This window comes from Sphaerodactylus townsendi, linkage group LG02 (genome assembly GCF_021028975.2).
Source record: "Sphaerodactylus townsendi isolate TG3544 linkage group LG02, MPM_Stown_v2.3, whole genome shotgun sequence".
Lineage (NCBI taxonomy): Eukaryota > Metazoa > Chordata > Lepidosauria > Squamata > Sphaerodactylidae > Sphaerodactylus > Sphaerodactylus townsendi.
The window spans coordinates 153,285,531-153,299,431 of record NC_059426.1 but is presented as its reverse complement, the minus strand read 5'-3'; the positions used below and the strand labels follow the sequence as shown (position 1 = coordinate 153,299,431).

The 13,901-nt window shown below is 43.3% G+C and overlaps 1 protein-coding gene across 5 annotated transcripts in view; it reads left to right on the top strand.

The window, feature by feature from the left end:
- Positions 1 to 13,901, top strand: part of FBLN5 (fibulin 5) — a 68,890-nt gene that overhangs the window by 4,173 nt on the left and 50,816 nt on the right. The window contains exons 2-4 of one of the 5 annotated variants that reach the window (XM_048485214.1): positions 2,588 to 2,642; positions 3,963 to 4,011; positions 9,733 to 9,828. In XM_048485214.1, coding sequence (XP_048341171.1) covers positions 2,588 to 2,642; positions 3,963 to 4,011; positions 9,733 to 9,828 — 200 coding nt within the window. Of the gene's footprint in view, positions 1 to 2,587; positions 2,643 to 3,959; positions 4,012 to 9,579; positions 9,829 to 13,901 lie in introns of all 5 variants that reach the window. The other 4 variants (XM_048485212.1, XM_048485213.1, XM_048485211.1 and 1 more) reach the window with 4 other exon arrangements.

Genomic DNA, 13,901 nt, shown 5'->3' with positions numbered 1-13,901 from the left:
TCAGTCTCTTTCTCGCGGCTTGCTGATGCAGCTCCCTCCCCTGTTGCTGTGGTTGCCAGCTCTGGGTTGGGAAATTCTTGGAGATTTTGGGGGTGGAGCCTGAGGAGGGAGGGATTTGGGGCGGGAAGAGTCTTCAGTGGGGTGTAGTGCCTTGGAGGCCACCCTCGAAAGTGGCCATTTTTTCCAGATGAACTAATCTGTGGCATCTGGAGATCAGTTGAAATCCCAGGAGATCTTCAGCCCAGAGGCATAGCGCCAATGGGGACACCCGGGGCGGCTTGTTGTAGGCGCGCCCCCACCTGGTTGTGGGGCGGCTTGTTGTGGGCGCCCCCCCCCACCTGGTTGAAGTGCAGGTTGCACGGCTGCCGCCCTGCCACTTCCTCCGGCTCCCCTCAGCCAACCCTTGCCTGAGAAGTGTGCAGTCGGCCCCTCAGGCAGGGGCTGGCTGAGGGAGCCAAGAGTGCTTGGAGGAGGGGATGGCGGCAGCGGCCTGCCTCGTGCTGCCAGCTCTCACATTGCGGGAGCCGGCAGTGCCGGGCAGGGAAGCCTCCGTTGGGCAGAGGGGAGATGGGGGTAGTAGGTTGCCTCGTGCTGCCGGAGGAGGCTTCCCTACCTCGTGCTGCCGGCTCTCACATCGCGGGAGCCGGCAGCACCGGGCAGGGAAAACCCCTCTGCCCAACGGAGAAAGTGGACGCCTCCTCCATTGGGCAGAAGGGGGGTGGTGGAGGATGGGCTCTATGGCATTGTAACCTGATGAGGTCCTTCTCCTCTCCAAACCCCACCTTCCCCAGCTCCCCCCAAAAATCTTGAGGTGTTTCCCAATTCTAAGCAAGCAGTCCTATGCAGAGCACCATTTTACAAACTGATTTTGGCTCCAGTCCCTTCCCCATAGTGACACCAGGGGAATGTCACAACAGATGCTCCACCTGCAGCCACTCAGCAGTTTCCCCTTTATATACTAAGAAAATTAGCTTTATATTTTCTCCAGAGTAAAACAGATACAAGGGGAGCCAGAGAAATAACACCATGATGTTATCCAGGGGGCTTTCAGCTGCCCCATGAAGGAAAACCCCTGTGTCAAAGAAGAAGCTGTATGATAGGACTCATCATGGCCCTGACTCCCTACCAACTCGCAACTAACCACGCACACCAATGTTCTAAAACAGTGGTGTCCAACTCTGGCGCTTCAGATGTTCATGGCCATGCCAGCAGGGGCTGATGGGAATTGTAGTCCATGAACATCTGAAGCACCAAAGTTGGACACCCCTGTTCTAAAAAAAAGTACTCTTAAAAATGTACTGTTTTGAAAAAGAGAGTGATATAAAGAATTACGACAGTCAAGATTTTTAAATGCGTTTTTGGAGGTTAAGGTGAATGTACAGGTCCAAGTTCAACTTCAGAAGTTCCCTGGGCAGGGCGTTTACCCAGACACCCCCACCCCACCACCCAGCCCCTGAAGTCACTTAATTTCCGCTTTCCAAGGACAAAGTGTGTGAGTGAAGCTTGCCAAGGTTTTAGAAGTTCATGCATGATCTTTCATCTGGAAGAACTAATGGCTGATTGGAATGAGCCTTTCCTTTGCTGAGTGAGCACTTTGTTTATAACAGAGATTAACCCTGTCATTCCTAAATTGCATGCCTCAACAAATAAAGCCACTAAACAACCGGGTGCCTCCCAAAGTAGGCACACATGCAAGGGAGGCTTCTGCTGCATGATTTACTTGCTCTGGTCTTACCTTCTTCTACTGGGAATGGATAAATTATTAGTTATTCTTTATGTGCAAATGTATCCACATCTACCTGTCTTTATGGGAGGTGCACATCAAACAGTGACTCATTCAGAAGCGCAGTGGGATGGCTCCTCAAAGTGTTCTCTCTTTTTTTTGCATTCTTTTACCTTTTGTAAGAGTAAGGTGTTTTCTACAAATTTAATACAGGAGAGGGGAAGGATCCTGGGCCAAACTGCACATTATATTCAGCTGTGCGTAACTTTTCTTTGCTGTTTTTCTTTTAATTGAAAGCAGTTTCCAGACACAGAGAGTTTCATTGGAAAAGCAATGGGGTGAGGCTGCACATCCCTTTATTGTGAGTTTTTCCCCTGTATGAAAACCATCCCCTGTTTGTCATCCTGCAGAAAAAAGGTACAGCTGGAAGAGAAAATGCATAGTGACCCTCTCCTTCTCCACCATCTGTCTGATGAAACTCTCAGCCGTCAGGAGGCTGTGTGTGGTTTGAACAAAAAACAGAGAAAATATTAATGTGATGGTACACAACATGTTGTTTGGCACACTCTTGGAAGTTTGTGAAACACTGGATTCACTCTTGGATAGCCAGGGCCTGACTTTGAGAATCCAGATATGTAAATTCTAAATCCTTCTGATGGCTACTGCAGTCATAATACTGTCAATTGTCAATATCCACTTCCCACATCTGATGAGTGTAAGTTGACCTTACCTGATCTTTCCTCTGGTGTGGCTCTGGATGTGAGGGAGTTACATCAAAGAATACTGGGCTTGTCTGTATCTTGCCCAACATGTTGAGCATCCACACGGAAATGTGTTCATAGCCTATTTCTCTTCCTGTTGCAGGATACTGACCATTTTCATGGTGGCTGGCTGCCTTATAAGTCGTGGGAAGTCACAGGTAAGAGAAACATATAGAAACATGTCTGGGGTGGTGGTAATTACTGTGGGTTGGCAAGCGAAGAACTGAACCAAAAAGCTATGCAGTTGGATTCAGTTTACAGTGATGGGTTAGAACCAGGTAGAACTGGAGCCAAACGTCTCCTCATTATTGATTAATCTCTGTCGGGATGGCAGAAAAGTCATGAAAAAAAATTCTTGCAAAACATAAGCCTTTAGACGAGTGGTGGCAAACCTATGGCACTCCAGATGTTCATAGACTACAATTCCCATCAGCCCCTGCCAGCATGGCCAATAACTACAATTCCCATCAGCCCCTGCCAACATGGCCAATTGGCCATGCTGGCAGTGGCTGATGGGCATTGTAGTCCATGAACATCTGGAGTGCCATAGGTTCGCCACCATGGCTCTAGACGTTGCATTCAAATATAATTCCCAAATAAAATCCAGCATACTGTAGTGGTTAGAGTTCTGGATTAGGATCTAAAAAATCCATTCAGAGCCCTGCTCTGCTTTGGAAATGTGCTGGGTGAAGTTGGGCCTGCAACACTCACAGGGTCGTTGTGAAGGTAAAATGGCGGCAAGGAGACTGAAGTAAGCCACTTTGAGTCTCCATTGGATTAAATGGCAGAGTATAAATCAATAACAAAATGAGTAGAATTATACTAAATCAGGGGTGGCCAACCTATGGTGATCCAGATGTTCATGGACTACAATTCCCATCAGCCCCTGCCAGGTACAATTCGGATGGAGGGGAACCAGGTAGAGGCTGTGGAAGCCTGCTCTTTCCCTCTCTGCCCCCCAGTCCATTTCTGCTCCCCAGTCCACCCTGTCTTGGTTGCCCCTCTTCTGCACACCTATATATGGGCATTACTGGATTGGCCATTTTATTTTCAATTCCTCTCCTAATAATCCCGAAACATCCCTGAGCCAGAGTTGACAGTTTCATTGAGTTATCCCCTGCTACCTCAAAATCTCTTTTCCTCTCAGTCTCGGACAGTTCAGATCCCAGTTCCTAGAGGGTGAGTTGTGTGTAGAGAAGGCTTTGAGTTGGTGTAAAATGTCCTTCTGAAGAGGGAATGAATTTTTTGCTCAAAGAAATTCTCCTTCCAAAAATGGAAGTGCTCCGTTAGATCCAACTTTTTGTGTTCAGGAAGAGTAGCAATGTGCCCCATCTGATTAATTTCAAATAACACTTCTGCATTTTGTTTATGTGTTGTGCGAATAAGAGCAAAGGGGCTGGGTTGTGTTCCATCAGATCTGTGGATTTATGTTCATCCATTGTTTGAATTGAGTGCCCTTTCTATTTTCTTTTTAGCAGCAATGCTCAAATGGGTTTGAGCTGGACCGTGCCTCAGGCCAATGCTTAGGTAGGATTTTGAATGCATCAGTTGTTTTGAACAGGGATTCAATGCCTGGTCTTTGTTTAGTGAAAGCATGTTCCTGATGTCATTATTGTTATGGTTTCGATGCCTTATTTTAATCTGTATTGCAGTTTTATAATGTTGACCGCCTGGTTTCAACAAACGGAAAAATAAAGTATAAATATTTTTAACACACATGCCAAAAAAAAGTTTGCTTCAGGAGATTAATTAACTGTTTTCAAATGCTCTGGTAAGTTTCACTGAGGTGAATCCTTCCTCCTTCACCGGCTGAAAGGGGAGAGGAATCCATTTTTGCCAATTTCTTCCTTTCACTTCAGACCTTCTCTGTAGCCTCAAGTTGTCTTTGGGACTCCCCTGGCCTTTAGAAGCACCTTTTTGGAGGGCACAACATGCTGCAGCTGTATAGGGGAAGAAAAGATTCAGTTCTATGAATGCTGCTCTGCTCTCACTAGATAGGAACCACCCCAATGAGTAATGGGAAGCAGCTATGTTGTGGCCACTGCAAATTACTGGATTTGGATCCTAGAGATTTTGAGCCTGAATCCATATTTCCCAAGTAAATCTGCAGACTGCAGTTTCTAATCGGCAAGACAAATCTGGGGGGGTGGGGGGGGGGGCGGGGCACTGAAAATGTGATTTATCCAGCATTAGCATGGAAATTAGATCATTCACATTGGCACGTGGTTACTTCCTGTATATCAACACCACAGACTTCTTGGAAAATAGTAGAGTTGGAAAGGAAGTTTGACAGATATATTGTCTGAAATACAGTGTTTAAAAATTGAATGGTTGGGAATCTAAATGGACTGAAAAGGCAGCTACGGTACCCAATTCAAAAGGCTGCATTGAATGATAGGTGGTAATGAGAAACCGTTTAAGACATTTTGATGCTTGACGCAGAAAATCCAAACGGTACCACTGTAGTGGAAAAATTTAGTAATGAAGTAACTTAATTTCCTTCACTTTACTGTACTCATACACCACTTGCAGGGGACCTGCCTAGGAACCAAATTTAATGTAGTTGGTTTTCTATATATTAAGTTTCATGTGGCAGGATTTCTGAGCAGGCTGTTTCCACATGGGGGAAAGAAAAGCCCTCTCCCCATTATGGAAGCAGCAGCAAGTGGGGTGGAGGGGGACAGGGATGAGGTCCACCTACTCTATCCCTCCCCTCCCCTTGGCCCCCTGTTGCACTGGCACAGAAGAAGCAATGTGACAAGGATCTTATTTTTTTCTCATTTTTATTATCTCAACATACAAAAGAATTACAACAAAAACATAAACACTTTCACACCACCACCATGTCAATGCAAAACTAGAACATGAAATATGAAAAAGAAAAATAACAAAAAAATAACCCAATAAACAAATAAAATAACCAGATATCTCATTGTTGAATTCTAATTCATTCTAGGTTCGTGCATCTATTTAAAATGGAACAATATATCAGTTACTGGTACACACTTTATCCTTTCTAATATTCTATTTCAATCTGTTGTTTTCTTTTAGACCTCAAACCCTGCAAGTATTTCTCTTCTACCATATTTTTTCAGAGGGTAGTCTGTAAAAGGTTTCCAGTTTTCTATAAACTTCTCCATATTACTGTCCTTTAGTAAAGTTGTTACTTTACTATTACTGTTATTTCTGAAGATTCTGTGACCTACTGTATCCAATCTTCCTTTGTTGGTATTTTTTTATCTCTCCATTTCTGCACATACAATGTCCTTGCAGCAGTACACATATACATGAAAAGCAGTCTATATTGATGTGGGATGTCATCTCCCATTGGTCGCAATAGAAAACTTCAGGCTTTTTCTTTATTATTATTTTCAGAATTTTTTGTATTTCTTTGAGTTATCATGTCCCAAAATTAGGTAGCCTCTGTACATAATCACCACATATGAAAAAGATCCCTAATGTTTTTGGCCTTTCCAACATCTATTAAATATACCTTTACACATTTTTGACATTTTTTTGCCATCAGATACTATCTGTACATAATTGTATAATGATTTTCTTTCAGATTATAACATGCTGTAAAGTTCAAATCACTTTTTCATAGTCTCTCCTACTGCTCCAAATTTATATTACTGATGATATTTCTGGCCCACTTGATCATTACTGACTTTACAACCTCAACTTCTGTATCCCATTTCAATAACATCTTATATATTTTAGTAATCAATTTCTCATCATTTGGACAAACTTTATTTTCAAATCCTATCATTTCAAAACCCATATTCTTTTGGTCAGTTCTAAATGTCTCCCGTAACTAATAATAATGGAATCAGTTTTTCACAGTATCTGTTACCTCCTCCTTAGGTTTAAGTTCCCATGTGTCATTTTTAAAGTTCAGCAATTCTCGATATATGGACCATATCTCTTGCATATTCACTTATTTCCCAGGGGAGTGACAAGGATCTTATTGACTCTCTCCTCCCATGACCCAGCAACCTTTACAGCTAAGTTGTGACTCACAGCTGAGCTTGCGGCTCAACCATAGCTTAGTTCAGCTGTCAACTAAAAAAGACTTGCCCTCCCTAGATAGGCTACTGGCAGAGTTTCCACACAGGACTGTGCTTGTAGTCTCCTTGCCATTTTGCATTTGAGTCAGAGCAAAGGAGGTTTTTATTGTGCTCTGGCTTAAAGGGGAAATCTACAAAAGCCCTGCACATCATGCTTGGAAAGAGCACATAATCGTATGGATGCTTCCCCCCAAACTGGGTTCGTGCTATCTTCCATCTGGGGCAAAGTCCCCATATGGAAACAGCATGGGTAATTAGGAGTATGGGATAATGACAATTCAATGTCATCCATTAAGAGGCCACACCTCATGTTTTATAATCATAATATATACTACATTCCTGTAATTTCCCCCACACACACACACACACAAAATGAACATGTGCAGAAGTTCAAATAACATCCTTGTTAGATCAAAATCATAGCTACGCTCAGATCTTTTTAATCACAGCCACTCTCAGATCTTTTTAATCTACATTTGTCTGGTCATTTTTATATGACAAAAACTCTATAAAAACGTGGGTGGAACCTGTGAGGAGACTAGAATTCCCTAGCCTTCAACATTTTGTATCTATGTTTATGCAAGCAAGACTGAAAGAAATGAGGAGTTTCAGAGCAAGAGCCAAGTTTCACAGCTGCCAAATCAAACCTTCAGTGTTGTGGGTGGGAAGTGGGGGAGGATCACAAAGTTCTATACTGTGGATCCTGATGTTGTGCTTTGTATAGGTGAGTTAGCAATGACAGGCTGTCGATGTCTGTAATTAGCAATGAAACTAAGGATTAGAGGGAACAAAAATTTGAGACTTCTATTTTAGCTGCAGTGTAAAAATAAAACAAACTAGACACCTGAACAGCTGTGCAGTGTGGGCTACTCTCACAATGTCATTGTAGTCTCATTTGGTGGAAGTGATCACCACAAGTGACACCAAACATAGGAGTTCTTTCAGAACAAACTTATTTATTCCAGATGCTCACTGTGACAATTATGTCATTGCCCATGCTGAGCCTTTGCTGTTTGGAAGACCCTGGCCAGGATGCTGTCTGGCCTCCAGATTGTGGGTCATGAGTTAAATTTACTTATCACCATGTCCTTCTGCTACTCTTCTGCCTGTCTCTGAAGTTCCTTAGGACTTCTTTGCCAGTGACCACTGTCTCATGATCTCTCTTACCTTCTCAGATTTACTCTGCAGCCTCTTTGCACTTGATATCTTTGGGCCTTTCCCCACTTTCTTGGATCCCCCCTATGCCGCGCACTGCTCTCAGCGCGCGGCATCCCAGGTGCGCGCCCAGGCGTCCCCATGACCCCGCGCTCTGTGCGGTGTCATCAAAAGGTGCCCTTAAGAAGAGCGCCTGGGATGCTGTGTGCTGAGGGGGCGCGACAGCGGCAGCATCGGGGTGGCTGCGCTGTCGCCGCCCCTCTCGTGGGGAGTGCTGGGGGACCCCGCACTACTCTCCTCAAGTAGCGCGGGGCTTAAGGTAAGTTGGGAAAGGCCCCCTCTTGCCTGGCCGTTAGCTGTGCATCTGCTCCTTTAAAGGAACAGGACATTTCCACTCCCCCTGGCACTCCCAGACATCTACACAATTTCTCCCCTTCCAAGATGAGAAACCAACAGAGGTGGTTAGAGTTGTGTTAATTTTTGTTAATCAGTGGTAATGGAATTTCAGAGATTACATCTTGCAGCAGCTCTGGCTCTGGACTGGCTGGCCTTAGGAGTGGAGGGAGGAGTTGATGGGTCTAGTCAGGGCAGGAACAGCTGGCAATGTGGAGAAAACAGCTGGTGGAAAGCTGGGGGAAAAAGGGAACCAAACCCTGGAGCGGAGAATTCTGGGGATTCCTGCTGAACGACCAAAGCTCCAGAAAGAGAGTTTGCTGCTGAACAGTGTCAGGTGACCCTGGGAAGAAAGGCCTGGAACCAGTGAACTCTTGTTAGTTGATTGACATGCACTAGAAGACCTTACCACGGACTATTACTATTTCTACCCCTCACCCCCTCTCTTGCAATTGCTTCTACATTAAAATTCCTGTTCTGTATAGTACAGTTGCTGGACCCCACCAGAGCTGGGAAGAGCCTTCAGCACTAGCCTCAGGTCTGAGTTGCACAGGCACACAGCTGACTGGCACAACTGTTGCAGTTTTGTTTAGGAAAGGAAAGGGAAAATGTTTCTTGTATGTCAGATATATGTGAACATGTCAGAATTGTTAGAGTGGAAAACTTAGACCATTCACGGGGTAGATTAATCGATTAAAGCTTGAGGAACATGTGGCAGATATATTTGTTCCATGCTGTTCTTTGATCTTTTTAATATACACTTCTTTCCATTAAAAAGTAAAGCCCCAGGAAAAGTGGTGTAAAAGGAGAGACCAATGTGTAAAAGAGGTGCTTTTAAACCATTTTTTCAGTTCATTTTCCTCCTGAGAAGTGGCATCATCCAGCTGCTTTTACCCCTCCCCCCAATATGTATCTATAAATATATTTATTTACTTCATGTGCTGCCTTCCTCCCCAAAGGGACTTACTTCATTCTCCTCTCGTCCATGTTATGCTCACAAATAAGTCCTATAAGGCAAGTTAGGCCCATGGTCACTTGTGACAGGTTGGGGATGCAAACTTGAACCCAACAGATCCTAGTTCACCATTCTAGCCACTGTAGAATTTGCCCTGGCTAGTTTTAAAAGCCCCTCTTACCCTATCATGCAATCCCTCCTTTTGAACCACAGCCCCAGTGGCTGTATTCTGTAAAAACAAGAAAAGTCTCTTAAAAATTGTGGAATGTCTCATGGCCTTTTTCAAAAGGTAGTTCATTTCCTGTGGGTAATAATAATTGATGGACCTATCTTCCATGAATTTGTCTAATCCCTTTTAAAAAGCTAACACGAACAGTTATTTAAATAGAGGTGGTTGATTAATGATTCAATTTAAATACATTCATTATGAATTACTTTGAACTACAGTTGACTAATCAGTCTTAAAAATTTAATTAGCTGACAGCAGTACTGATTTATTTTTTGTTTGTTCCTGCATTCTTTCAGATGTTGATGAATGCCGAACGATTGTTGAAGCCTGTAGAGGAGATATGGTGTGTGTTAATCAAAACGGCGGCTATTTATGTGCTCCCCGAACAAATCCAGTTTATCGGTCACCATTTCTGAATCCATACTCTAACATATATCCACCACCTCCAGCTCCGGTTCCGGCTCCTGCTCCTGGTTTTCCTGCAGCTCCGAGAACAGCTATTTGTCGGTTTGGTTACCAAATGAGTGAAGGCAACCAGTGTGTAGGTGAGTAGAATAATACCTTGTGGATCCCTATGTATAGCTTGAATTAAAAGCGATTCTGTGTTAAAATTGTCTGCAAATTCTTTCTTATATTTTTATGGCTGATATTTCACTGGCTTTATACTGCTGTTGCCATGAGAAGATGTATTGGTAAATGAACATACATTTGAATTGGTTTAATTTAGGTTAGAAGTCAACCTACTTTGACAGACTTTCCAAGGAGGTAGCATTTTAAAGGTTGTATCAAAGTGACTGAACAGGTATAAGGGAATCACATAAATGACAGAAAACCTACACCACATCAGAATTGTCTGCGTAGCTCACGCTGATTGGTAACTACTATGGAAAATCTCAGACAGAGAAAGCCCTCCAGCCAGTTCATACATTACCAAGTCCACACAACGAACACATGGCAGCTGTGAGGACTCTGGATGACGTGTGCCTGGAGTTCTGTGTGATTGATTTGCAATACTGTCAGAGATCATAACAGTATACTAACATAGGCATTTTCCCCACGGCCAGTATATCCTGGGATAAGGAGGTGAAACATCCCGGTTCGGCCATGATCTCCGCATGGTTTCTGGGTCTAACTTGGCCAGCCCCGTGAGATTTCCCTTCTCCCGCTCTTTTCAAAAAACGATAAAATTGGGGGTTCTTTTTAAAAAACTTTGCCAATCCTGCTCCTGTGCAACACCACGGGAGACTAGCTGGTTTATTTTTCCCGCCTCACAGCCAATCAGAATGGCGGAAAAACGGGACAGTTTGCGCATGTGCAACAATGTCGGCAAGGAAAATGAAACTAAACCGGGGGTCACCTGGAGTTCTTCCTCCCTGCCTGAATATGCTGATGGGCTGCCATGCGGAGGGAGAAACCGAGATAGTAACATCCCAGTATGTATGATCCCAATTTTCCGCTGGGATATTTTGTCCATCCAGAAAACGCTATGGCTGCTTTTGCCACACAGTCTGATCTGTTCTATGCCAATGCATCCATCCACTGAATTGAATCAGTGGAATGGGACTTTCTTGTCTTCCCCCTTCTGTAGCCTACTGCCTTCTGTTGCCTTCTGCTGTAGCCTACTGATTTCCACAAAATGCCACCCCCTCAAGGGAACTTTAAAGAACAACATGAGTGGAAAAAATTATTTGGATCCAACCCAATAGGCTTGAAGGAAAAATAATTTGTTGTGAGGCTGTGTTTGGATGACCATGGGAGTAATCCTAAACTGGCCTACTCAGTATGGTCCCATTTTATTCACTGAGGCTTACTCCCAGGAAAGTGTGCTTGGGACTGCAGCCAACATCACTTTGAAGCAATCTCCCAAGCATGCGTGACATTAAAAGATCAAGACCGGTGAGGAAGAATTGAAAGGGAAAGGGGATGCAATGAAATTGAACCCTCACCTGGGCCACTTTTTGAAGATATTCTGCCACCCCAATCAATAACACAGGATGTGATTATTATTCTGTCTGTAAAAGAGCGTAAAGAAATGTGTTTGCTGTAAGTCCGGAGCCAAGCCACATCAGATTTTTCATTTTGTTTGGTCTATATGGATTACATAGTGATTTGTAGCATGATGTTTTGATAAGAGTTGCCAGGCACATTCCTGGAACCCCCAAGATACTTTGGGGAGACAGGGTGGGAAAGGATGTTGTCAACATCACTGCCAGCCAAAACCTCGAAGTAACATTACTGATGGTCTACCTAAAATCCAGAGGGTTGGTGATTTCAGCTAAATCACTGGGTTTAAGCCAGAAGGATGCCAACATGTTGATACCATCCCCTGCTTTATCTCCTCTTCCTATCATTCTTTTGAGCAGTAGTGGGGATGCTTTTGGAGATTACCTACCATTGGGGGTAAGCTGGCAAGTCTGTGTTATGACCGTGTGATTGCCTTAAACTGTATTTTTGGCAGTTTGCTTAAAGTGTACAAGTTGTTTAGGCATTTTGTGAGACATCCAGTATACATTTTACAATGCATGTGTGTGTTGGTGTACATATGGTTAGGTATACTTGATTTCTTCATTCAGCATGCTGTTGCGTGCCATTTGTATGGTGGATTTCCTTGCATCTGCTTTGGGGCCTCTTGTACTGATTTATAAGTAGATCTCTTCACATTCCGTTCGTGTTACAACCAAGAACTGCATAGAAAAAATAGTTCCTTAGTGTTAAATAGAGTTCCTTTGTGGGTGTTTTTCAGCTGCCTATAGAGTGAAAAATGTTCTTATTCCATGATAGCATATAATGTATCCCATTTCAGCGTGAGCACAGGTGTTTATTTAGATGACGTATTCTTCATTATTCTCCTAGCTATCCAAAAGCATATATGGGATTTCTGATGAGAATGGATACTTTGAAATGCTTCATAGCTTCTTGTTGATCTGCATAGTATTTCCTTCTAGGATTCTGCCAATAGCTTCATATACTTTGGTTTGACTACCTCCATTGCATATTGCTCCAAGTCTCACTTTGAGTTTCCCATGGTTGGCCACTACTGGATTCAAAATGCTGGGTCCTTGATTTAATCCAGTTTGGTTGTCCTTGTTTTCTAAAATATAAATTATAGATAAGCTTTCAGCATAGATAAGCACTCTGTTACCCAAAATGGCCTACAGAAAAGGTGATAGAATGCTGTACAATCAGGCCAGAAATGTATTAACAAAGGAGATCAGAGCAGCAAAAAGAAACTACTCTGAAAAGCTAAAAAATCAGTTTTCACCAAACGAAACAGCAAACATGTGGAAAACTCTCAAAAATATCACCGGTTACAGCAAACCACCTTCCCAAGCTGAAGGAAATCAGCAATTGGCAGACGACCTGAATGTGTTCTACTGTAGGTTTGAAAACAATCTGCAGTCACCTTTCTCCACAACCTCTATTTCAGATGTACCAAAAATAGCCAAACTTCCTACAACTGAACCCATTTCATTGGGTTTACAACCCCTGGTGATCTCAGAAAAGGAAGTGCAAGATCTATTTCACAGACAGAAGCCTGGAAAAGCACCAGGCCCAGACAAGATAACACCTTCTTGCTTAAAAGTCTGTGCTGTCCAATTGGCCCCCATCTTCACCCAAATCTTCAATAAATCACTAGAGATGTGCTATGTTCCTTCTTGCTTCCAAAACACTCCATTATCGCCTCAAAGTCGGGCTAGGCCTTCCATCAAGGAACTGAACGACTACAGACCAGTTGCTCTAACATCTGTAGTTATGAAAACTTTTGAAAGGCTAGTGATGCACCATTTGAAAACCATCACGGATCCACTGTTGGACCCCTTGCAATTTGCATACCGAGCAAATAGATCGACAGATGATGCTGTTAACATGGCTTTGCACTATATCCTACAGCATCTTGAATCGCCAAAGACCTATGCAAGGGTCCTTCTTTGTTGACTCGAATTCAGCATTCAATACTATCATAATCGACATTCTTCTAACCAAATCCATAAAATCAGCTTAGCAGTACCTGGAGCATATTTGTAAGTGGATTCACAAGCTTCCTAACAGATAGGAAAACAGCAGGTGAAGCTAGGAAAAATTACATCAGACACCTGTAAAATGAGCAACAGGGGCCCCTCAAGGCTGTGTACAATTCATCACTTCTCTTCTCTCTGTATACCAATGACTGCATCTCAAACGATCCATCTCTGTTAAAAATACTGGAAATTTGCAGATGATACAACAGTGATTGCCTCCATTCGAGACAACGATGAAAACCAAGCATACAGACGGGAGGTTGAACAACTAGCCTCGTGGTGCCACTCGGAACAATCTAGAACTGAACACACTTTAAAACCGTGAGAAATGGTGGTAGATTTCAGGAGAAACCCTCCCATCCTACCTCCTCTCACATGCAATACTAGACAACACAGTATCAACAGTAGAGACCTTTAAATTTCTAGGCTCCATCATATCTCATGACCTAAAAAATGGTCACCTAACATCAAAAATGTCATCAAAAAAAGCACAACAAAGAATGTTCTTTCTATACCAACCTCAGGGAAGCTCAAACTGCCCAAGGAGCTGCTTTTCGATACAGTTCTACAGAGGAATCATTGAGTCTGTCATCTGCACC